Source organism: Enoplosus armatus, chromosome 5, assembly GCF_043641665.1.
Source record: "Enoplosus armatus isolate fEnoArm2 chromosome 5, fEnoArm2.hap1, whole genome shotgun sequence".
NCBI lineage: Eukaryota > Metazoa > Chordata > Actinopteri > Centrarchiformes > Enoplosidae > Enoplosus > Enoplosus armatus.
The window spans coordinates 17,204,059-17,227,273 of NC_092184.1; the positions used below are offsets into that span (position 1 = coordinate 17,204,059).

Genomic DNA, 23,215 nt, shown 5'->3' on the forward strand with positions numbered 1-23,215 from the left:
CGCATAATAACAATAACAATAATAGTAAAGTGGCCGTTGCACTTTAGTTTTGTTCTTGCAGACAGGTGCCGAGTTCCCGTGGTTACCAGTGGGAGCCCGTTTAAGATTTGAGCAGTTGCATACGATGGTGGACTCCAGATCTGGTGGAGAAAGAAGAGCAGAGGAGCACATTAGTGATCGGTTTAACACTGCCAGAGACCTCTGAGGAAAAGAGGAGAAAAGAAATGAGAGGCAGAGGGACAAAATGAAAGAGGGGAGGTGGAGGAGAGAAAATCGGTGTGGTGAGGATCATCTCAAAGAGGGTAAAGCGAGCAGCAGGGGGGCAACACTCACATGATGGGTGGGCTCTACCAGTGAGGCGGTACGTAGCTGTACCCAGGTGTCCCTTGGGGCCTGTAGGTTGGCACAGTAACTGGGTGTCCTCCAATCTGGGCGTGCTGGGGCGTTGTCAGCAGGGTCCCTAGAGGAAGATAACAACACCACTCATGAGCTTTAGCCATTTATCAATCCATCTGCTGAACAGCTACGAAGGCTTTGCATGTTCTCTTCAAGTAACTGTTGTTGCTGTCATTGGACATAACGACTTTCATGTTATATCTGCAAATTGACATGATAACAGCATTTTTCTATGTTTATTTTTTTTGATTCATTCAAGCATTTTGGTATATTTTTCCTGTTTTTTGGACATTTTAGCAGCTGTGACAATTAAGTCCAACTCTAAATAAACTAAAACACTTAACTGCCTACCTTAACATATCAAATGAACCCTGAAGGAGGCTGACTAAATAAATGAATTAATGTAGGAAATCAACTTATACTACGGCTGCAGCTAATGATTATTTTCATTATTGATTAATCATATTGATTATTTACTCACTTAATTTAATTTTGGTCTACAAAATGTCAACAAACTGCCTTTGAGAGGCTGGAAACAGAGAATTTGTGGCCATTTCTGCTTAAAAACTACAATAAATCGTAATCAAAATAGTTGCCAGCTAATTTTCTGTTGATCGACTTATCAATTAATTGACTAAACTGTTATTCATACCCTGTTGTTTTATGATATGCACAAATCTATGAAATATGCAAGCCAAACCAAAAGGGAACTCACAACATAACACTTTCACTCATTAAAAAACATGTCTGTGCAAGTGCAAGAAACACAGCACAAATAAATGACTTCAAATCACAGATTACAGTTAAGAGAGAACAGCCACGAAACATTTAGTCAGTATGTCACGGAAATAAACAACATTTCTGAGTCAGTGGTTCTGATCATACCTGCACTCATGGCCATGGTTGTCCCAGCTACCATCCCCATGGCAGCCATGCCATTGTTACGAGGAGCAGGTACGGGGACGGGGGCGGGGTAGAGGGCTGTAGAGGGGATGCTGTTAGGCTGCACCACGGTGGTGTGATGGATCACATGTGGCTGAGCCGCGTACACTGGCTGGGTGTAGTACGCTCCCTGTCAGGGTGAACACAGGAAAGGGTTGAAGAGGCTGAGGGTGTGTGTCTGTGTGTGTATAAGATACATAAAGCTCATTATAAAATGTGAATGTTTATTCTATTTGAAGGAAGTCTAAGAAGAAGGTTTAACTACTCGTGGTAATTTTCCACTGCAGCAACAAGAGAAGTTAACAGATCAACGGTACTTTCTGCCATTTTCCATCTCTCTTCCTGCTTCTGCACTCAAAAAAAAACATCCATTTTGCCATTAAAATGATGCACAGCGCGAAATTACAAAAGAACAAAATGACGGCTCTATTGTCAACTTGTCTTGTGTGAATGCATCTCAAACAAAGCCACTGCTTTTTAATCAGTCTAATTTGCAAAACAACCCATCAATTAAATTCAAAGAATTCTGCATTCTTGATTAAAACACAGTGCTGTTGCAAAGATGACAGACTATTTTGGTTTTCACCTGATTGTATCAATATGCTGTAAAGTGTAATCAACCAAGCAGAAAACGTGAGCACATTTACTAAAGTGATTAAGTTAAATGGCACCGCCAACCGAACAGGTGCGACACGACAGATCTGGTCAACATTTTTCAGTACAGAGTAGAGAGTGTGTCTCCACAGTAATGTTGAGACTTACCTGTGCGTAAAGGTTCTGCTGAGGGTAGGCACTGCGGATGGGGTACATAGCTGTTGGGTATGGGGTGGGGGTCGGGGTGTAGGGAGGTGGAGCTCCATTTGACTGAGTGGGGGGCACTTTGTACGGGGTGCCTGCTGAAGTATATCCTAAAAACAGTCAAAAGAAAAGAGAAGAGAGAAAGGAAGGAGGAATACATTATACCAAAGCGATGCACTTTATTATTTCATTGCAGAGATTTTGTTTTCTTAAACATGCTGATCTTAAACTGATGTTTTGACCACACAACACTGACATATCATCATCTTTTAAGATGATATGAGAAACCTAGTTAGTAAATAGCTGCTTATTTACACAGCATTTATTTGGAGTTGTTTGCTGTGTGTGGAAACGGAGCAGTTGAGAGCCGTTAGAGTGAACTGAAACTTTAAATTAGAGTTGAGTGGAACTGGTTGAGTCGGGTGATAATTCTCTGTGGGATCATCGCTACAATTGACCCTTCTCACATACAGTAGTCATGTGATCTACTGTTAATACAATTGATTGAATTGAGCAAATATACCTTATTACAATTCAACATGGAAATCGCTCCCTTAAAAATGTATGGTAAATGGAATATTTTGGGGTTCTGATGCTTGGACAAAGTAAGACATCTGATGATGTTACCTTGAAAAGAATTTTTTTCTCTGACAATAAAGGGAATTTTCACTGTTTTCTGATGTGTTATAGATGCAGAGAAAATACTTAGGAGATAAATCGATAATGACAATAATCATTAGTTGCAGCCCTTTTCAAACGTTTGTTATACCTTTTGCATTTCCTACAAAAATCCACCAGATGGGGGACTGGTGCTTTCTTTTTAATGGGACTAAAGTCTCAAAACGATGCAGTTTGTTCATAAGGGGTTTGTGTGTCTTAAAAAGCCTCATTTAGCCAGTCTTAGCATGATCTCTGCATTGTTTACTGCTAAAGAGAGAACTTGTGTAGTCCATGTATTTGGAATATATTCACCTCTTTGGGGATCATATACAGTCGAACCACCTACCTCAGTGCAAACCTCAGTGGCACAGAAATAAACATGTTTTAACTGACACTACGCCAAAGGGTTGCAAAGCATGAGATCTACAGTAGTGAAGTGAGGGCATCTGGTTCAGACGCACCGCATTAAAAGTCTGCTGTTAACTGGGCTCTGCTCTGTGGGGTGCAGTACCTCTGAACCGCCACTCGGAGGAGCCTGAAGGTCAAACATGCTACTAGCTAGTTGCTGCTGCAGAGCTTATGAAAGCGCTTCTCTCGCACAAGGACAAGGGAACAAAGAGATGCTGGAGCTGCTATGTGTGTCTAAAAGTGTGTGTGTGTGTGAGCATACTCTCACACACATTCTTTGCTCTAACATGGATGCAGGGCATTAAAGGACAATGGTGTGTGACAATTACACAAAAGCCCTGCTGACAGACAGTAACAGTTTGTCTATTCAATGGTCTTGAGAAATAATGACATTGACCAAGACACGTTTCTAATCAGACTACCGCTGGCTTGTGTGGAGGTTGATGTTTGTCTAGGACACAAAATCTAGAGACTTTAATTTCACCATACATTAAGCACTGTAGAATGCATAGACAGAAATCTGCATTTAAGCATTACCTCTGCTGATTTAAACAACGGACTCAATAATTAGGTTCGAGTCTTTTGTCAGAACAAAGCTGCGTGAGCTTTGCCAAAGCGTACCTGATATTTTGTTAGACTTCCAAAAGATAAAACCAAACTGGGGGAGGGGATGAGAGGAGAGGGGCTTCAAAAGCAGCACAGATGAAATCTACAAACCCATCCTGCCTTTGTGAGATACTTAAAATTCAAGAGGAACAAGAAACAATTCAAGTAGCTATCTGCCCCCCATGTTCAGAAAAATGTTTTTTATCTATTCTTGGTAATCATTTCCAAATATGTTATTTAGGTGATTATCTATTTGATGCTTTCCAAGACAAACATGTTTAATACATTTTGAGACATTCACTCATAAATACCAACTCCTCAAAAAGGACTTTATTGTTCTTTTCATTCCTGTTACCAATTCATCACCCAATCCCTCCATCTGGAGCTGCCTAAATATCATCTTTAAAGTCATGAACTTTGTCTTCAAGATCCTATTGAAAAACCATCTTATTGACTTATTGATTGCAAAGTAATATTACCATTTTTCACATTGATCTTTTTGATACGTTTGCCTTTTTTGTCTCCCTACGGTCAGTTTATTGATTGCATGTTTCTTTCGACATTTTTTTTTCTTTGTTATTTTGTCTTGATGTTGTTAATTAAACTTGACTTTTTCAATATTGAGTTTGACCTTGTACAAGCCTCTTCCTTTCTCCTTTGCACATATGTCCTATAGAATTTGTATAATTTTTTGTGCCAATAAATTAAAAAGAAAATCTGCTAATAAAACCAGACTCACTGAGACTATGAAATACACCTCAAATGGTCAACATTTGAGATTAGCAATGCACTAGATGCTTTCAACTCTTAAAAAAAGTATAGTCAAAAAACTGTCTATCTAATATTTATAGAATATTTCCAAATAGCAGCATTCATGCCAAGAGACAATGAGCCTGAGGGAAAACGTACTTGACTCAGTCTGGGTTTCTAGGCTCAAAAGTTCAAGATCCCGTCACACTAAACTGTCTACATCTATACAGACACCATATCTGGAGAGCACTGAGGCAACTGTTATTCCCATCTGTTGTGGGGACCAGACGCTGAACCCCAGCAGACTACGTATCTGCTGCTTTAAGGCCACCAGCAGCTGTTACTGGCTAGATTCCCATTCCTTTACCATCAATGCCCTTTAGGCTGGGATCACCACTAGAAACAACCTTCTGATAGCGCAAATTATACTGTGATGAAACACATTTTAAATGGGTGATTGTGGTATTACATCAATTTTCTAAGCAATGTTTGATTCACAACAAAACGTGAACCACAAGTAACGCAGACAATTATGAAAAATGTGGAGAAACAATATTTGCATTAGGTTACATGTGCATATAAACACTCCATCGAGCAGCAGCAGTAACAGATCGTCCGACTTGAAATCAAAATTCCATCAGTGTGTAATTTATTCCAACACACACGTTATCCCAGCCTTAACCTAAACACTGACTAACTTTCATTTCACATCAACACATTACTCAACTGGTTTTCAGAGTGTGAACTAAATGATTACTCATAAGCAAGATTAACATCTTTCTGAAAGTTGTTCAAGATAAATAATGGCATATTTATTGCTTGTTCAAGGTTCTTCACTTTATACATAGTTATACTTCTGTTTTTAATTTCAGCAGACTTAGCACCAATTTAGAATTTCTTACTGGCGGTCCTAAAATCTGAAACTCAATCTCTACTAACTTTTCCCAGAGTTTATAAAAATGAATTCCTCACTGCAAACATGTTTTTATTTTGAATTAGTGTCTGTAACACTATTGTAGAGCCAGGTTTGCACAGATGATGGTTGCAATATTGTTGTCTACAGTTATTTGGCTCATGAAATGTGATTTCTTGTCAATGGGATTCACACAATAACGCTCTTGGCTTTTTGGCTCTGCTTGAAATATTTGTTTTTACTGTTTGATTCTTTCCTTGTGTTATAATTTTGCTCTGTATTTTCATATTTTGTATTGTGCAAATAAAGACACAAACAATAGGCAACCGTATCATATCTACTCAACAAAGGGCAGGCAGAATAAAACACACATTCTTGCAGTTTAATACTTACAAAATGATATAATAATTAAAAATTAAAATCTTTGTGGTGCATTCATCTCTGATGTTTTTCCCTTGAAAAATTACAAACATCCCACTAATTAAGACCCAAAAATGGGTGAACTGACAGCAATTTCTCCCAAGATATTATCTTGTTAAATATAAACGAAGTCATCAAATGGTCCGTGTGTGTGTGTGCTTGACTCACCTGGTGGATACCCAGGACTGCCTGTTTGATAAAGGTTGGGTGTATAGGTGGGGGCCGTGGCAGGATACCCTCCTGGATAGCCTGCAGGACATTATAAGTGAAAGAAAAAAATTCAGAAACCATAGCTTTTCAAAGAGAGAGGCCACACACACACACACACACACACACACACACACACACACACACACACACACACACACACACACACACACACACACACAGGTAGAGCAGTATTTGGTTTGGAGCAGGATGTGCACAGATGGCGCTCATTAAAAAAATGTCTGCACCAATAACACAGTCGGCTGAATGCGTCTTACATACAGACGAGACACACCTGCCAATGTGGTGGGGGAGGAGAGAAATTCAGAAACATTACCAATGCACGCAGACATGTGCAAGGGGGTGCACACGCACACACCACACACATACTCTTGTGCGTCATCAATTACACGTCAAGCTAACAAAGCAGATTTTGACCTAAGAGAAAGCTTTTGCTTATAAAAGGTGCGAGTTCGACAGAGCGAGACAAAGAGGGAGGAGGAGAGAAGAAAAGCAGCAGAGTTAAGAGACAGTATGTAAGTGAGAGAAGTGCTGCTCACTGGCTGCTATTATTGGCAGTCAATCTCTCACAGACTATCTGTTCTGTAGCTTTGCACCATTGCTATATCTAGCTTTGGCTGCTGTCTGCTGCTGTAGGCTGAGCCACAGTCAGATGGAACAGGTCTAATAAATATCTGCATCAATCTACAGTCTAAATGTGGCTTTTTGACAAGATGGTAAAACATTAGAGGCATAACAATTCACAAAATCCAAAGTTGAATTAAATGTGTCATTGTGGATATTTTTAACACAACAAAAATAAGTCCTGAAATAAATAACATTTACACTTTCAATTTAGTACAAAACTCCATAATAACACGATTAGTACTGAAACTATTAGCTGATTAGACGGTACAGAAAATTGTTTATTGACTAAATAAATACCAAAAGCTGGTTTTCTCTGTTTTATTTAATTGTAAATCTTTAGCATTTCAGACAAAACAATTGGCAAGTTGGCAAATTGAAAATGTCACTTTGGGCTCTGAGAAATTCGGATGAGCATTTTTATACTATTTACTATTTTTACATTGTATAAATGAAAAAAACTGGAATAGTTCATTCAAATAGATCATTCAGTACAGGAGATGATTCAATCATGACAGTAATCGGTGGCACCCCTAACAATAATATGTTTGACTGGAGAATGAAACCGCTGAGTCTTTAACGTGGAGTCTGGCTCATTTAGAGTGATTTCTCAATTGGAAAAATAACACTAAAGCATTATCTCAGCTCGACAGCTGCAGCACTGCATGGTTCAAAAGATTTTGAACAAAATGTCTGGTGACTTTGATCCACAGCCATTAAATGATAAAATAACACACCAGATGTTGTTACGTTCCTATAAAACACGCTGAACAATTATGATTAACAAGGTGGTTAAGTTTGATACTAAAGAGCTAGAGGGAGGGACAGTTATGACTACTGCTCCTTACAAGTACAAATATTTGTATTTGCTTATTAACAAAAAGAAGAAATTGTCAATTAACGGCATAAACGAAATAACATATATCAAATCTTCTATCCTTACCTCACAAAGTTTTATTTATTGTTAGCTCATTTATATTATTTAAGACGAAGCCAAGTTGTGTTTGTTTTAAAGTGTAGATAAAGAATGAGCATCTGGGCAGAGACAGTTTATTACTCAAAGCCCCAGTTTACAAAGCAACCCTAATAATTTAAAAATGTAATGATACTCAAAATTGAGACCAACTTAGAGACAGAAATATATGAACCAAGCAGGTATAAAGAGCCTATTTCTGAAGGTGATTTTGTTGATGAAACTGTGACTGAATTTGTTCAAATCCAAACTAAAATGTAACATACAACAACATTTGACTCTGTTACATTGATGCCTGCTGGTCACAGTGAGTGCAGTTAAGATACATCACGGTTCATTTTCCTATATTCAGAAGAGGTCATTTGCTATCTGTCAGACTTGCACATACAAAAACCAACTTTCATGGACCATTTTATCATTTAATGAGTCTGAAAGTGTTTTTGCATCAATGGACACACGAGATGGTCCGCTTACTAACTTTTTTGGGGGGGGGGGGGTGTCTTCTAGTTGACATGCAAATGTAAATTCAACATGAGTGAGAGCACATAACTGTAAGCTACACCGATACTGTCATTTTAAATACATGTGCAAACTTGATGGTGAATGCAGGAGTGATGAATGTTTAGATTATGTAGTCACCTGCAGGGAGAAGGGAACAGAGAGTGGAAGAGTGAGGAATATCTAAAACAGCACGAGAATAATATGCATTCACCACTCTATTTTGTAAGCCGAATTATGGTGTTGCTGTAGAGTCCGATGGTGTAGCGCTACTTATCTATTCTCCTTGTAGAGTTTGTGAGGTCCTCATTCGTTTCTAAAGGTACGTTGTGAAATTTGCGTTGGATTGCCAGTTACGAAATCCATTCCACAGGGTGGAAACGGAGCGGAGCTAAGAAGGGGCAACTAAGCAAAAGCCACAAAAGCTGGATGCATGAAAGATCTGTCAATGAAAGATATACATTTTCTTACTGGAACAATAATTTTTGGGGGCATCAAGGCGCCATTAGCAGTACTGTCTCTTCCACTGACTGTTTGTCAAATGCAGTCATCCTTACAAATATGTTTATATTAGTATAGAGGTTGATAAATGTGTATGTGTGTGTTAGTCTCACCTGTAAAGGCCATGTTCTTAGGGTTTCCATATGGGGTGCCAGGCTGAACGGGGCTGTAGACTGGATTCATAGCTGAAGATAACCTGTTCTTACTGAGAAAGAGAGAAACAGAAAGTGTGGCAGAGAGGGAAGGGGGGATAAGAGAAGACAGAAGAAAAATGGAGGGAGAGAGACGTAAGCCATGTAAATTGGAAAGAAAATTGTTACGATTATCAAGCAGACGCACACACTCATCACACACATTAATCCCAAACTCAGGTTCTTAAGGCAACATCCGGCTGAAGCATCTTGCCAGCATGAAACAAAAAAAAAAGAAGAAATCAAGTGAATCCTCACCCTCAAGTAGGCTCAACATAAGCATGTATTTTAAAACACAGACTGTTGGAATAAAAAAAAGGCACCGACAGGAAAGCACAAGGACGCATGGATCCACTGAAAATAATGGTTTGGTTTCCTGTGTGGCATTAAACAGAGCTACCCAAATGGGGCACATCTGCCTTATTTGTCACTACTGCACCAATAAAGGCAGGGCAAGCTCTACCAGCCCGGTTTCCAACACATACGATTGAACGGAGGAGTGGCCAGCAAAAATGGTTGGGGTGAAGGTGCCTGATAACAGAGCCATTTATACTACATCTCCCATAAGTCATCTTTCTCCACGGGGTCTCACAATGTAGACGAAAAGACCTCAAGTGCTCCTCTTTTATTTCAACTTACCTGGTCACCTGGAGAATATGGGCATGGGAAATTGTGTACGTGTGTGTGTGTGCGTGTATGTGTGTGTGTGAGTGTGTGTGCATGCGTGCCCCGTACCTCTTGTGCGTGTCTGGTTGATACATGAAACTGAATTTGTCTGTGGGATGCCCGCTCGCCATTCTTGCTGTATGCAAATGAGGAAGGAGTGGAAGTGGATATGCAAATCTGAAATTAAAACAGCGAGAGGTCATGATTACAACGAACACAGGAAAAGGAAAAAGAATAAAAAATAAAAATAAAACTGCAAAAAGCAAGCACCAGTGCAACAGCAAATGATTAGTGACAGCAGCAGGGGGGAGGTGGGCAGTGATTTAGACGGCGTGTTTTGAGTGAGTGTTTGTGGTAACTGCCTTTAGCCACCAATAAATGCATTTAATAACTCTGCTAAATACAAAACAGTGTGTGGATGAAACTATTTATGCAAATATTGTGAGAAATGGACTGTGTTTGCTTCTTTTTTTTATATCAGCAGTTGTTTGTGTGTCTACAAAACAAGCTGCTTCCAGCAGAACTGGCTGATAAAATAGCCTTGAGGTTTTCTATTCATTCCTGTATATGTAGAGCCTACATGATGTGTGTATGTCCTGTCCAAGACAAAGTGAGGCATGAGTATGAGTGTAGATATATATATATATATATTCATATATGTGAAGTGCTGTACAGAACATCCAATACAAGCAGCAAAGCAAACATTAAGACAGCCAAATGAAAAAAGCACAACACACCCAGTGAGCGGGCAAGAGACGGAGAGCAAAACAACAAGGGAACAAAATATAGTACAAATAGGACGAGTCTTGCACCGAGCCATGAGTAAGCGTGATCCAGTACGCACATGAGCCAGAACCACAAGAGCACTGCACAAACACAGAGTAGAACAGCTGCGGAGCAAATAAAGAGAGGAAAGGTGTGTGTGTGTGTGTGTGTGTGTGTGTTATTTGAGTGTTGATTTTGACTTCTGAAAGAGATGCGACCTGGTATGTGTTGGCGGTGATCAGGCCAGTTCCGTCTGGTTTGTATGTGTGGCTCTGTCGTGTGCTGTGTAGAAGACTGCGTGAAATATGTTGTGGCAAGCTCTCTGTACACAGCACATCAGCCACCCATTCACCATGTACAGACTGTCAAAACTCATTTGTCCGATTCTGCTCCCTGTAGATATATACACATTCACATATTTGTGAATTGGACTGTACCAAGAGACACATTTCCAACGTAAATCTGACCAATCCATCTTGGGCTTGTGCTTCATGGCCAGTTAACAAATCCTTAAGTTGATTATAGCGTCACTGTCATAATTCCTGGGCATACACTGCACTGTGGTGATGCCAAGCGGCGCCGAGTGACACTTCAAATTAGGCAAGGAGGCATTTCAGCGCTTCGTCCAGGAACACTGACGTCAAAACGCCCAAGGATGCTTGACAACTGAATGCAAGCACAAAACACACGGGTGCAGTTGCTTCTGAGTTGTTTTGCGCATGAATTCCTTGAAACACACGTGCCCCAATAAATGAACAAAAACCTGAACCTGTGTGTTCGTGGGAGTGTAAAACATCAAGATGGTGATACGTCAACTCTGGTTCATTACTCATATTTATATCTCTCAACAAAAGAATGCCCCAGGGGAATTGATTAACCTATTGCTGAACACATCTCGCACTACGTTCCTCATTAATCCACTGTATCTGCTATGCTTTAATTCCTCACTCCTACTATGCCTCCCACCTTTCATTCCTCTCTGCCGCTCCTCTTTGTTCAATTTATCATTAGATTTCTCCACCTCAGGTAATCAGTGTCTCTACTTGCAAACGTTTGATTATAACAACATTAAATCAAAAAGAATAATGAAACTGCCGCATTTTAAACAGCTTAACTGGATTTGTTTAAAAACACAATCCCTGATTTTCCCAAAATGTCCTCCAAGCTCACTGTGCAAGTATTAATATTCAACACAGTCCTGTTATTGTATTATGGTCCTTGAGCAGATCAACTAAGAGTCTACAGCAACACTAGCAGCTCGATGAGGCTGTACGCAGCAAGAAAGGTACCCAATAAGGTTGTTAGGTTTCCAAATGTAGGTTATTATGATACATGTAACCGTCTTATCCTTAGCCAGAGTCTCTTCTCCAAAGCAGAGAGCTTATAAAGAGACAGCTCAGTTTTGTATAAACAAGATTAAGAGTCTACAGCCACGCTAGCAGCTCTGTAAGGCTGTACTTAAATGCAACATGCTAAAATGCTCACAATGACAATACTAAAATGCTAATGTTCAGCCAGTACAATGCTTACCATGTCCACCATCTTAGTTTTGCGTATTAGCATGCTAACATCCACTACTTGGCATTAAACACAAAGTACAGCTGATGGGAATGTCATCAATTTTACAGGCATTTGGTGATAAACCAAAGTGTTGACAGTGGTGCGAGATGAAAAGTCAAGGGATCACCAAAGTTATTATGATTCATCCTGAGGGAACATGAATGTCTGCACCAAATTCCACAGCAATCAATACCATAGCTCTCGAGATATTTCACTTAAAACCAGAAATGTTAACCTGCTGGTAGCACTCGAGGAGACGTCAGGGGATCACCAAAGTCATTAGGATTGGTTCTCTGGAGGCCGTGAATGTCTGTATAAAGGTTTGTGGCGATCCCTGAAGTAGTTATTATGATGAAGACGTTTCAGTCTGGACCAAAGTGGTGCACTGAAAGACTGATTGCCAGCACCCGCAAGCAAGGCTAAACTCACCATCACTGTCATCATTTAGGTGAAGACATCATTTGACCATTGGCCAAATTAGTCATGATTTTCTTTGTGGTATTTTGTGGCACTTTTTACATTTTCTACAGGCTCTCAAAATCTTAACAGGCGTTTTTTATTGTTATTTACATGAATCTGGTGGTTGTAAGTTGAGTTGTAATGTGCATGTAAATGTGTAGAGTGAGGGAATAATGCCCATTAACACATGGACAGGTGGCTAAGCTAACCCTGAGGTCTAATGCTGCAAACACAACACATACCCAATTACAGCTGTGACTGAATAGAGTAGAGGAAGAGTGTTCATCTGTTACAGCCTGCGAAACAGAGGGTGTGTGTGTGTGTGTGAGTGTGTGTGTGTGAGTGTGTGTGTGTGTGTGTGTGTGTGTGTGTGTGTGCAGGCAAAGGTGATGAAAAGTGAATGGGTGAGAACAAAAGGGGCACCACAGTGCGTCTAATGAAGGTGTGTGAGAGGAACAGAGGATGGCAGAAATGCATGTGATGAGTAGGAGTGTCTAACCACAACTCCCTTTGTTTTCAGAAGGTGGTGATGATGAGGCGCTTCAGGCTCTCTATTCCTAAAAAAAGCCTCTTTCTAGCCAGGAGACCTTCTGTTCGACAGACCACTACCCATGATTGTGAAGGTCCATTCTCCAGAGGACATTCACCAAAAAGAGACAAAGAGATAGTACATTTATTTGTAGCACAGAGTGTAAAGGAGCAGAGACGAGTCAACACATCTACTCCACGGTTTGGAAGCATTTTGGCCGCTTAAGGCATACTTCACAAAGACGACACTAAAAATGACACACCGTATTGTTGGTTGCCTGAAAATGTCAAAAACACATCCACGCTTGCTTACGGACAGACACCAGCAAACAGCAACTGCTGCTGGGCGCTTGGAGCCAGTGGTTTAGTTGTGTGTTCACAATGAGGTGACAGCTCATAATGATTTTGTTTTACTACACTTTTTCCTGTAAAGGAATGATCTGCCCTTTTGGGAAATACACTTATATACCATCCATACTGGAGTCAGACAAGATCAGAAATTGTGAAAAGTTTTTCACAATCCTAATTTCCCAGAACCCTTCAAATGTCCAAACGACACTCCACAACCAAAACCATGTTCAATTTACTATCACACAAGACAAAGAGAAGCAGCTAATCCTTACAACCGAGAAGTTGGAACTCGGCAATGTTTGGCATTTTTTGCAAGAAAAGGATTAATCAATAATCACAATAGTTGGCAATACATTTTCTGTATCAACTATTCAAATTCTTTTGTTTCATCCCATCAAACAGTCCAAAACCCAAAGATATTAAGTTTACTATCTTAAATGACAAAAAAGGAACATCAGATCTTCACTTTCCAGGAGGTGGAACCAGCAAATATTTAGCATTTTTACTTGATAAATGTCTGAAACGATTAACAAAACAGTTGTGAATTATTCTTCTGTCGACCGCTACAACTGCAACCCCTAACACTGACATCAGATTGTATTGGGAGCTCACTCTCCGTCTCACACAGGAACACACACACAGATCAGGGATTCATTCACGACTAACATTATTAAGGAGACCTTTCTGCTCCCTGGCTTAACCCGAGTTACTTTGCAGGACTTTGTTAAGCTTAAACTCTATTAGCGGGACTTCATTTGGGCTGAACTCAAAAGCTATAGCCTCAAGGCCTAGGTACAAAAACAGCTCGCTAGCATGCATGCTAGCGGAGCTGGGGTATGTTTTTATGTCTATCTTTAAACGTTTTATGTGAGCTCAGTAATGTGACAGTCTTGCCTTGTTTCAGATCTTCAAAGTTTATGCCCACATATTCAATTAGTACATGTTAATATAAATGTGTGTGTGTTTCAAATCAATAATGTTGGTTCCACTCCATAAAGGGAGATTCCTGCAGCCTTGGGGGAACAGAAGAGGTAATAATGAGGGAGGAGGAGGAGGGAAGGATTGTGAAAGAATAAACGTCTGTCTGTCTCTCTCTCTCACACACACACACACACACACACACACACACACACACACAAAGAGCTTCCATTCCTGGAGAACATGTACAATACAACACAACCCCCACACTGACTCTATCCTCCCACATAATACACCAGGCATCTACTCTTAAAGCAACAAATCAAAACCAGTGGGCGTCATCACACTTCAGCACAGAGGAGAATAGAACTGAGCGGCTTTTTTTTTTTTTTATCCTTAAGAAGACAGCGTTTCACTCAGGTCATATAAGACGGAAACTAAGACAGAAAAACCATAAGACAATAAACTGCGGAGTGTAATATGGTGCGTCAACAGTATTTATTTCCTTACAGACCAATTAATATTCAAAATACCTACCTAGAAAATGAGTCTCACACTTAATACTTACTGGGCGGCTCTTTTCCTAATTGTTGATTAAATTCTATAGCACATTATTTTAGCATTGGTTCGGTGTAAAGCTGAAATGATGAGTCTATTGACAGAAAATGTATCAGTAAGTGTTAATAGTTGGACCTTTTTTGAGAAATAAATGCCAAAAATTCACTGGTTACAGCTTCTCGTTGGTCAGACAAACCAAGCAATTTAAAATGTTTACCATGGGTTCTGGGAGAATGTAATGACAATCAGGGACAGACTAGTGCCTGCTATTACAATCAAAACTGACATCCATAATCGTGTCAAAGACCAAATGCATCTTACTACAACACTGAACGGCAGTGTGATGGAATCAGAAATCCCCCCTGCCTTCCACACAATCAGACCTGCCCTGCAGCAACGAGCTCCAAACAGCCCTGGGCTATTTTAGATCTAGGACAGCACTATACACTTTGGGACAGCATCTGCCCTTTTCTCTGTGCCGGCTTCCTCTTCTTCTATTCTCCTTTACAAAATCATCTCATCAGTCACACACCTCATGGGCCTGCATCCCTGGATTATGTGACAATATTGTGCCGGCCCACTAAAAATGGAAATGTGTGCCTATACCGTGAAATAAATACCCTTCATCATTATCCATTTATGGAGATTTCTACCGCTGCTGTGGTCCTTGGTTACTAACACACATTTAGGAAGAGCTACATTATAGTAAATAGTATAAAAGTTCTCTAAGGTACTAACACTCAGGTCAGACTGATGACATTTTTAGGATATCAAAATATTGTAACTCCATAGGTCTTACTGATGATGTGGAACAACTTAAGTAACAATCTGTAATTGACAGATTGTTTACACGGATTCTTCTAGTCTTAGGGTGTTTTGACACCTGCGCTTTTTAGTCTGTTTAAATCGAACTCTGGTTTGTTGTTCATTGGGGACCGGACTGAGAACACCTCCTTGGGAAGAGTCCTTATTTAAAAAAGGGGTTAATCAGGGGCTTCTGTAAATTAGGGGTTTCTTAAAACAGGAGCAAAAAAGTAAGTAAAATAATTTACTTCTAATGAGTTCTCACAGTAACTAAAATAATACAACATTGACTAAGTTTACATGCACGCTAATTTTCCACTATTGTTTGGAATACGAACATTTTACTAATTTCCGGGTCTCGTAAACAGTATATTCTGTTTGGATAGTCTGAATTAGGGCTTATTTCAAATGTGCCATTTTCAGATTAAGACATATATACAGCGCATTCGGACTATGCAACTCAATTGGGATTTATATCGCAGTTTGCAACACGACATCTTGCCTGTTTACAGTCAGCTCTGTCCGTTGTAAACAAACAAGGCTGGGGTAGAAAAGCCCACATTTCTGATCGGAAGGAGAAACACAAACTTTACATTATGAAAGACTTGGCTATCAACAGGTTTTTGGACATGCGCAAATATCGCAAAACCGACCTTTTCAGGAAGGTGGTTGAACGAATGAAAGAGAGAGGCTGTGTTCGCACGTCATTACATTAAATCAGAGAATGCACGGCTGCATGTTAACAGGAATATTAGCGAAATATTCATTTTCAGTCATGTAAACAGCTTAGTAAGAATATGAATATTATAAGAACTGAATAATATAAGAATAAAACTGAATATTTTGTGTATGTAAACGTAGTCACTGAACGATACTAGAAAAACACTCCTCACACACAAATTGAGAGAAAGGTTTGCTTAGAGATATCTACAGATATCATGTTACTGTGAGCCAAGTGAAATTCACCACTTCATAAGAGCCAGAAAATAATGCAAGAACTCTGGTGGAACATTGGTGTATATTTCTAAGGCAGCGTGTGTTGATAGTACAAATCTTACTTATTGCACATTGAAATTCTACCCTCATACTCAACTAGTTGACATCATCTACAAAGATCAAAGGGATATTTTACAGACCAACATGCTCTAACGCATATCTGGTTGGAGAAATACAAAGGCCCAACAATATGCATGAGACTTTTTCTTTCACAGTTTAGCTGCAAGTGAATTTAACTCGTGCCAATCGCCTTCGTAATTACAAAAGGCTGACTCTGTTGTGCCTGTATATGGTATAAATGCATCTTCAACACTGTCCAATCACTTATGTAATAACCATATAAAAAGACACTAGTGCATCCCTAGCCTGTTGCTGCAAGCAATAAACTCAAAAGGTGCTCCAAATTATTGACTGCTTGAAACGGGTGCATCAGTTTTTATTGATTACTCACAAATGCCACATCAACCAAATTAAGATGGGAGAGCAAATAATGAGCTGATGGTCATGGCCAGAATTATCATATGGTCATGAGTATGATTTTGACTTTTAATAACCTTTTTACATTTTTAACACTGCTTTGGGGATAAAATTAACAAATTAGAGAATGAGAAATAATCTTGCAGAAAAGGGACAACAATTTAACACTTTTGGTTTAAACAATTAAGATTACCAGGTTGTAATGGCCAGTGGTTAAAAAAACCCTGAGTGACACTCAATTCATGTTCCGAATAATTGGGAGTTATAGGGGGAAAAAAACACAGCCATGAATTTACAAGCACCCACACGAGAACAGACAGCTTTGTGAGCAAGGACTTGACAGTTAAACCCATGATAAACAATCAGTACCTCCAGGCAATATTAACAGCAAACAGGCATTATTGCCTGCAGAGGAGGTGGGACTTGACAAATACAGGAGGAACAAAAAAGCCCATAATATTCTAGTTAAAATAGCAACCAGTAATATTTACTGTCTCTTTGCAAAAAAATCCCCATCACAAAATCTCTCTCCTGTTGCGTCAGTGGCTGAAGATATTTCAAGCTTTCAAACATACAGAGCCAACCAAGGCCTTTGTTTTTTCTTTAATGCTCAAATCTCGCAGGCCCACTGAACTACCCACATAGCTAAAATGAGTTTGATACACATTAGATGTTTTCTCAACAGTTGGTGGTAAAATCAGATAGATGCTTTCTTTAGAAGCCTTTCTGTCTCCTGGTGCTTAGAAACTAGCAAATGCAGCTTGAATAATCAATAATTATTACATTGTTGCTGTGGTTAAACAAATTGTCATAGTAGGAAAAGCACAGGTGTTACTGGCTCATTAACTTTGGCACTGTTCTTTTCAAGTGTCCTAATAAGCCATGACAGTGTGACAATACCACGACCCAGCTCAAAGACATTCAGCCATCATTCTTGTTATTATGTTTGTGCCTTCTGTGAATAAGTCCTATTCACATAACGTCCCAGGTGTAACCCAGCTCTCGGTTAGATGATTAGACACAGCAGGATTCTGGGTGTAGAGAATCAAAACACAAACACAGTGTCCCACTTCCATAGTAGTATACAAGAAACTAATGTACAGTACCATTTTGCAGTAGCAGCATTTGATACAAGACGTGCTGACGGATATCAAGGTGCAACTTAAAGGGGACATATGTTATTTTCTTTCATTTACATACTGTTATGATGAAGGAAGTTCAGAAAGTTGTGTTGATCGTATGTGAAAAATGCCGTCAGCTCCAGATTCAGCACCAACAAAGTACAGCCTGTGAGGGACTCCAATGCCAGCGACCACAATGTCAGCACGAAAGTGTTTCTGCTGCTGCTTCTGTGGTGTAACAACATTAGACATGGGTATCATTTGTATTTTCGGATCTCATGCAGCAGTGCAACCCCTGCATTTATTTCTGGTCTTTGCGTTTCATCGTGGCGACCGGGTTCCACGCAAGGTGCCGCATCATTATGGTAAGTGAAGTGTGAGTAAGTGAAGGGTGGCTACAGTATTTACTATACTATTACTGTGATTACTTTGGTACATTTATTATGTGTCTTTTTACCAAAGATAATTAGATATTAGATACTTGACACATCTTCTGTTCTTTCTACCCCACCATCAATTAAGTATTTACATTACATACTGTGTTTGGGGAATGCTAATATTATGTTAGCTCCACATCCGGTCTCAACAATTGCTTTCTACTGAACTGGGCTCTGTAGGTAATTTCAAACAAATGTATCTGGGAAGAAAATCGTAAGACAGAGTGTATGTTTACGGTTTGGAGAGTTTATGTATTAATATTAACCAAACATTATGTGACTGAGAGACATAAATAAGAGGTAACATTAGGGAAACCCGTAATCGATGTCTCCTGATTCCTGCTCAAACATGCGGTTGTGAAGTTTTTTGTTTAAAAGCAGTTATTTTGGTGATATTCTTGGAACTTGGTTAGGGGAGTTTAGATATCAGAAGACCGCAAACAGGGCTGTCTGTGTTTGGGGTTGGTGGGCGGTGCCTGCTCAAACCTGTGGGAGGTGACCAATCAGAGCAGACAGGGCTCTTAAAGAGACAGGCGCTAAAATGGACTTTCAGACAGAGTGTGAAAGAGGTGCTGCAGCAATTAACACTATGACAAAAATAATGTGTTTTCTGAACATTAAAGCATGTAAACATTTTCTAGTAGACCCCTGAAATAAAAATATGAACTTGAAAATGAGCATAATATGTTCCCTTTCACCACCGCCGCAAATTTGTAACTGAAAGCCAGCAAAATGTTTTTTTCTTTGTTGACTGAGCTGTCATGCGAGCATCACGTCGCTCTACACAATTTGACGGCTTTTCTACCGCTGATAACAGCTCCTCCATTACCGTTCTGTATTGTGTTGTGGTACAATAGTGCTCATTAACACCACTCTAAAAACTTAAGCGATTATAATACGTCTGTTGGCATTTTTAAGAATACTTTGCTTTTATTTGTCAGGTATTATGCCTTAGGTATAAGTAGATATATGTTCATTTTGAACACCGCTACTAAACAACATAATGAAAAAATACTATTCATCAGTACCGTAGGTATCTCTAATGAAACAACAGCCCGCAGCGCAGACGCGTGTAAGTATATGTGTGCATATATGTACAAATTTGCAGACCCCTCAGTATAACTGACAGCTGAATGTATTAAACTGCCTCCAGGGACCCGTTCAACCTTTTATCCTAGTCCTTTATTCCCACCTGCCACTGCATACATGCACACAGACACACTTAGATCAAAGATCAATCACCAAGCAATAATGTATCCAGACAATGCTGGTCAGGTACACATCAACGGGGTGATCTTCTCAAACAATGAGCTCATCTCATTCAAACTCAACACAAACCAATGTGGCACACCAAATCTACAAAGTGATTGCAGGTCAGGTCGGCATTGTAGTACAGAGCACAACGCTGCTTGAGGATGCCTTAAAAGACATTTGTTATCAACGATGACAAGATATCTTAAGATTTGCCAAAATGTATAAAAGGTTTTACTGTGCACGTCTCACAAACCTCATCTGTCAGTAATAACAGAGTTTACTCCATCTTTCATTTGAGGCAGCTGAGCCTTGAATAAACTGTACATATATTCATAATATCTACGAGTGATGTTGTTATTCACATTTACTTCATAACCTTAGCAATACTTTAAGTGGATTTTAACTACAGCTAAAATTATTTGTCGATTAGTTGATCAACAGAGAATTAATCTGCTGATATGATTGTGACAGTTCATTAGTGATTTAAGTAATTTATCAAGCAAATATTCCAAAACATTCACTTCCAGCTTCTTCAAGGTGAGGATTTGCTGCTTTGTAAATTAAATATTTTTGCAAAATGAATCACTTCACCTTCAGGCTCTGAGACACTGACATTTTTTTGACGTTTCATAGATTCATTGAAGAAATGGATAATTAGATAAATTCATAGAATTGTTACAGTTACAGCCCCAGTTTTAGAAACGAGCTACAATGATAAACAATTTCCATGATGAAATTCAGTGGTATTCAAATATGGTTACTTCGTTGTTAAACATCACTGACTTTCCAGCTAGTCCAACCACACAATTGTTAGTATCTGCTGGTCTCTATCAAAAAATGTTGGTCATCAAGTTGAGGGACTGTGGGCTGCACCCCAGAGGAGGGTGAATCTGGAAGCTGCCGTCTGTAAGCATTTCGTTCACAGATCTCTGATGAGCAACTCATTAAGTGGTTCAAACCACACGGGAATGAAGTGCTAAAAAGACAACAGTCTGTTATAGAACCACTGACTCTCGTAACATTAAGTGACTCCAGCTTTCTATAGTTTGACAGTTTTATGGCTGCATTGTACAGCCCACCATTCATACACATGAGACTGCACTCAACGCATGCCAAAACCTGCATACGCCCCACCCCCCCTTTCCTCTAGAATGGCAGACAGGGGTCACCTTAGACTAAAGATGAAATTGAACTAGCAAATACTTCAAACACTCAACTCAGTTCAGCATCACTTGTTTTTTTTTGTTTTTTTTAAGAACTCTGCCACCAATATTCTGTATTTTGTGAGTGGATTTCTCAAGGATGACCATTGTCCTTGCATTTAATAGGCCTTCATCTAGGGAATACATATCACTTCTTGATTTCACTAGAAGCCTTTATAATTTGTAGTAGAATCAATATGATTCTTATGTTGTTCATCCCAATGAAGGGAATGATTTCTACTAGGTTATAATTACAAAGAGTGAAAAGGTAATTTATTTTAACATTACTTAAATAAAAAAATAAGCCACATCACTGAATGTCTAACATACATTAGCAGTGTGCTTCTTCCACTCTCTGCAGAATAATATTTGCACTATATACTTGAACTGTGTTTCTCTGGTGAGGGCCAAGAACAGTAGTATCTCAGAAATCCCTTTAGACAGATAAGGCTTTTTTTGAATTAATTGGGATTAGTAGTCAATGACTAAAGCAAGTAATCCTCCTTCCCCAAAAAATAGATCATCATGGAGAGGATTCATTTCACTGATAAGACTAGACATAAGAGAGAAGAAGAAAAATACGCCTTTAGCATTTTGTGTAATCCTGAGGCTCCATTTAGTTTTTGTATTCTGAGTGAGGTAGTGCAGTGATACTCTGTGGCATCTCTACATGTGATGATACGATTAGTTGATGAATCAATCAGTTGATCAAAAGAAAATCAATCAAGACTTTTGCTTTTCTCTATTTAATGTCATGGTTTGTTTGGGATAATTGAAAAAAACATTTTAACAAACCTCTGTGGGCTTTCTGCAATTTTAGTGGGCATTTTCACCATTTTTTGACATGTATAGAGGGGATAACAATTGTTTAATCAAAACCTGGTCGGCAAATTAATCGATAATGAAAATTAGTTGCTGCCCTAATGTCTACATCAATCACCTCAAGAAACATCTGTATTTTGCTTTTGTAATACTTATTCTGACCGTAGCTGGGGCCTTCATGTAGCTAAAACTGAAACTCAAGAGGAACCACATGTTTATTATGAACCGAAGACGAAGTGACGTGCGTAGATGTTATGAAGGTGAACCATATAAATTCAGTGTGCAAACATTTACGTATGCAGAATAGACGCTACACTTCATTTTAGGCCGACAATCTTTAAGACAATTTTCAAACACTCAACAGATGCAGTAACTACACAACTCAGTTAGAAACAAATTAGTTCCACTCCAAAATACAGTTGTTTTGTTCATAATGGTGGCTGTTGCCTGGAGGGTACAGGCTAGTACGCAGGCATTCCTATTTACCACCACATCAGAGGTTAATATGTAGTTATATCCATCAGAGTATGGCATGCACTGGTAGTGCACTGCATTCCTGAGATCGCAAGCAACGCCAAAACAGCCATGGTTGGACAAAAATGGTCACACTCAAACAAGCTTAAGACACCATTTTGAAAATCCACCGATTTCTAGATAACAACTCCGCGATGCCATCTTGCCAATTATCGACAGATTAGCTACCGTTAGCATGGCTATTCAACCATTCCGAAGCACCCAATGCAAGAATCTATGCGGGTCACATAATACTAACGTTAGCTTAGCTTGCCCGCTAGCCTGAAAAGACAACAGCTAACCCGCCGTAGCATCCCTGCATCCCTCGGCACACGCTGCTCAAATTGCTAATTAGCGAGCTAGCTGGGTAAAGATTAGCAAATGACAAAGAAAAACACTAACAGTAGGTCAGACCGGACTACACCGGAACAACACCCGCTAATTTCACCGCCTGACCGCAAACCACTAAAGTTAAAACCCGTACCGATGCGGTAACTAGCAAGTATCAGTTTGATTACACTATTTGAGCTAGCCCGTTTAGCTTAGCCAGCTAGTTCCCCACTGTAGCCACCACGGAGGACAATTGAAGGGATACGGAGGGAAAAAAAGACAGAAAAAACGAACAACTAGCAAGTCGACACATGGACATTCCTGTCCTCCATAATAAACAGCGGGCGAGACTTACCAAAGTCACTCGGTCGAACACAAAAAGATTCCCCGTGTGCGTACGTGCTTTCTCCCGTGTGTCTGCTCTGCCTCAGGTCGGTGCGGACTGGCTCTGCTACAGCAACGTTTTTGTCGGGCCAGTGGCGCAGGGAAGACAGCTTTCACCCGAAGAGACGGTCACCGTGTGGGGGATGGGGATGCACTGCCGGG

The 23,215-nt window shown here is 39.7% G+C and overlaps 2 protein-coding genes across 2 annotated transcripts in view; one reads left to right on the forward strand and one right to left on the reverse strand.

Annotated features, from left to right (window-relative positions):
- Nucleotides 1–23,145, reverse strand: fam168a (family with sequence similarity 168 member A). The gene is made up of 8 exons (XM_070905877.1): nt 23,025–23,145; nt 9,644–9,751; nt 8,831–8,922; nt 6,062–6,142; nt 2,101–2,246; nt 1,282–1,468; nt 334–460; nt 1–140 (listed from the first exon to the last, which is right to left on the reverse strand). Exons 2-7 carry the CDS (start codon nt 9,703–9,705, stop codon nt 348–350), a joined length of 681 nt encoding a protein of 226 aa, XP_070761978.1. The 5' UTR covers nt 9,706–9,751; nt 23,025–23,145; the 3' UTR covers nt 1–140; nt 334–347.
- Nucleotides 22,721–23,215, forward strand: part of kbtbd3 (kelch repeat and BTB (POZ) domain containing 3) — a 7,146-nt gene continuing 6,651 nt past the window's right edge. Inside the window, exon 1 of the mRNA XM_070905876.1 lies at nt 22,721–22,742. Coding sequence (XP_070761977.1) covers nt 22,721–22,742 — 22 coding nt within the window. The remainder of the gene's footprint in view (nt 22,743–23,215) is intronic.

What these genes read in the sequence shown, in the direction of transcription:
- fam168a (XM_070905877.1), bottom strand. Translation starts at nt 9,705, where the DNA reads ATGGCGAGCGGGCATCCCACAGACAAATTCAGTTTCATGTATCAACCA. An exon ending in CAGTCCTGGGTATCCACCAG is followed by an intron (nt 2,247 to 6,061) that starts GTGAGTCAAGCA and finishes GACTGTTTTTAG; the next exon opens with GATATACTTCAGCAGGCACC. An exon ending in AACCATGGCCATGAGTGCAG is followed by an intron (nt 461 to 1,281) that starts GTATGATCAGAA and finishes ATCTTCCTCTAG; the next exon opens with GGACCCTGCTGACAACGCCC.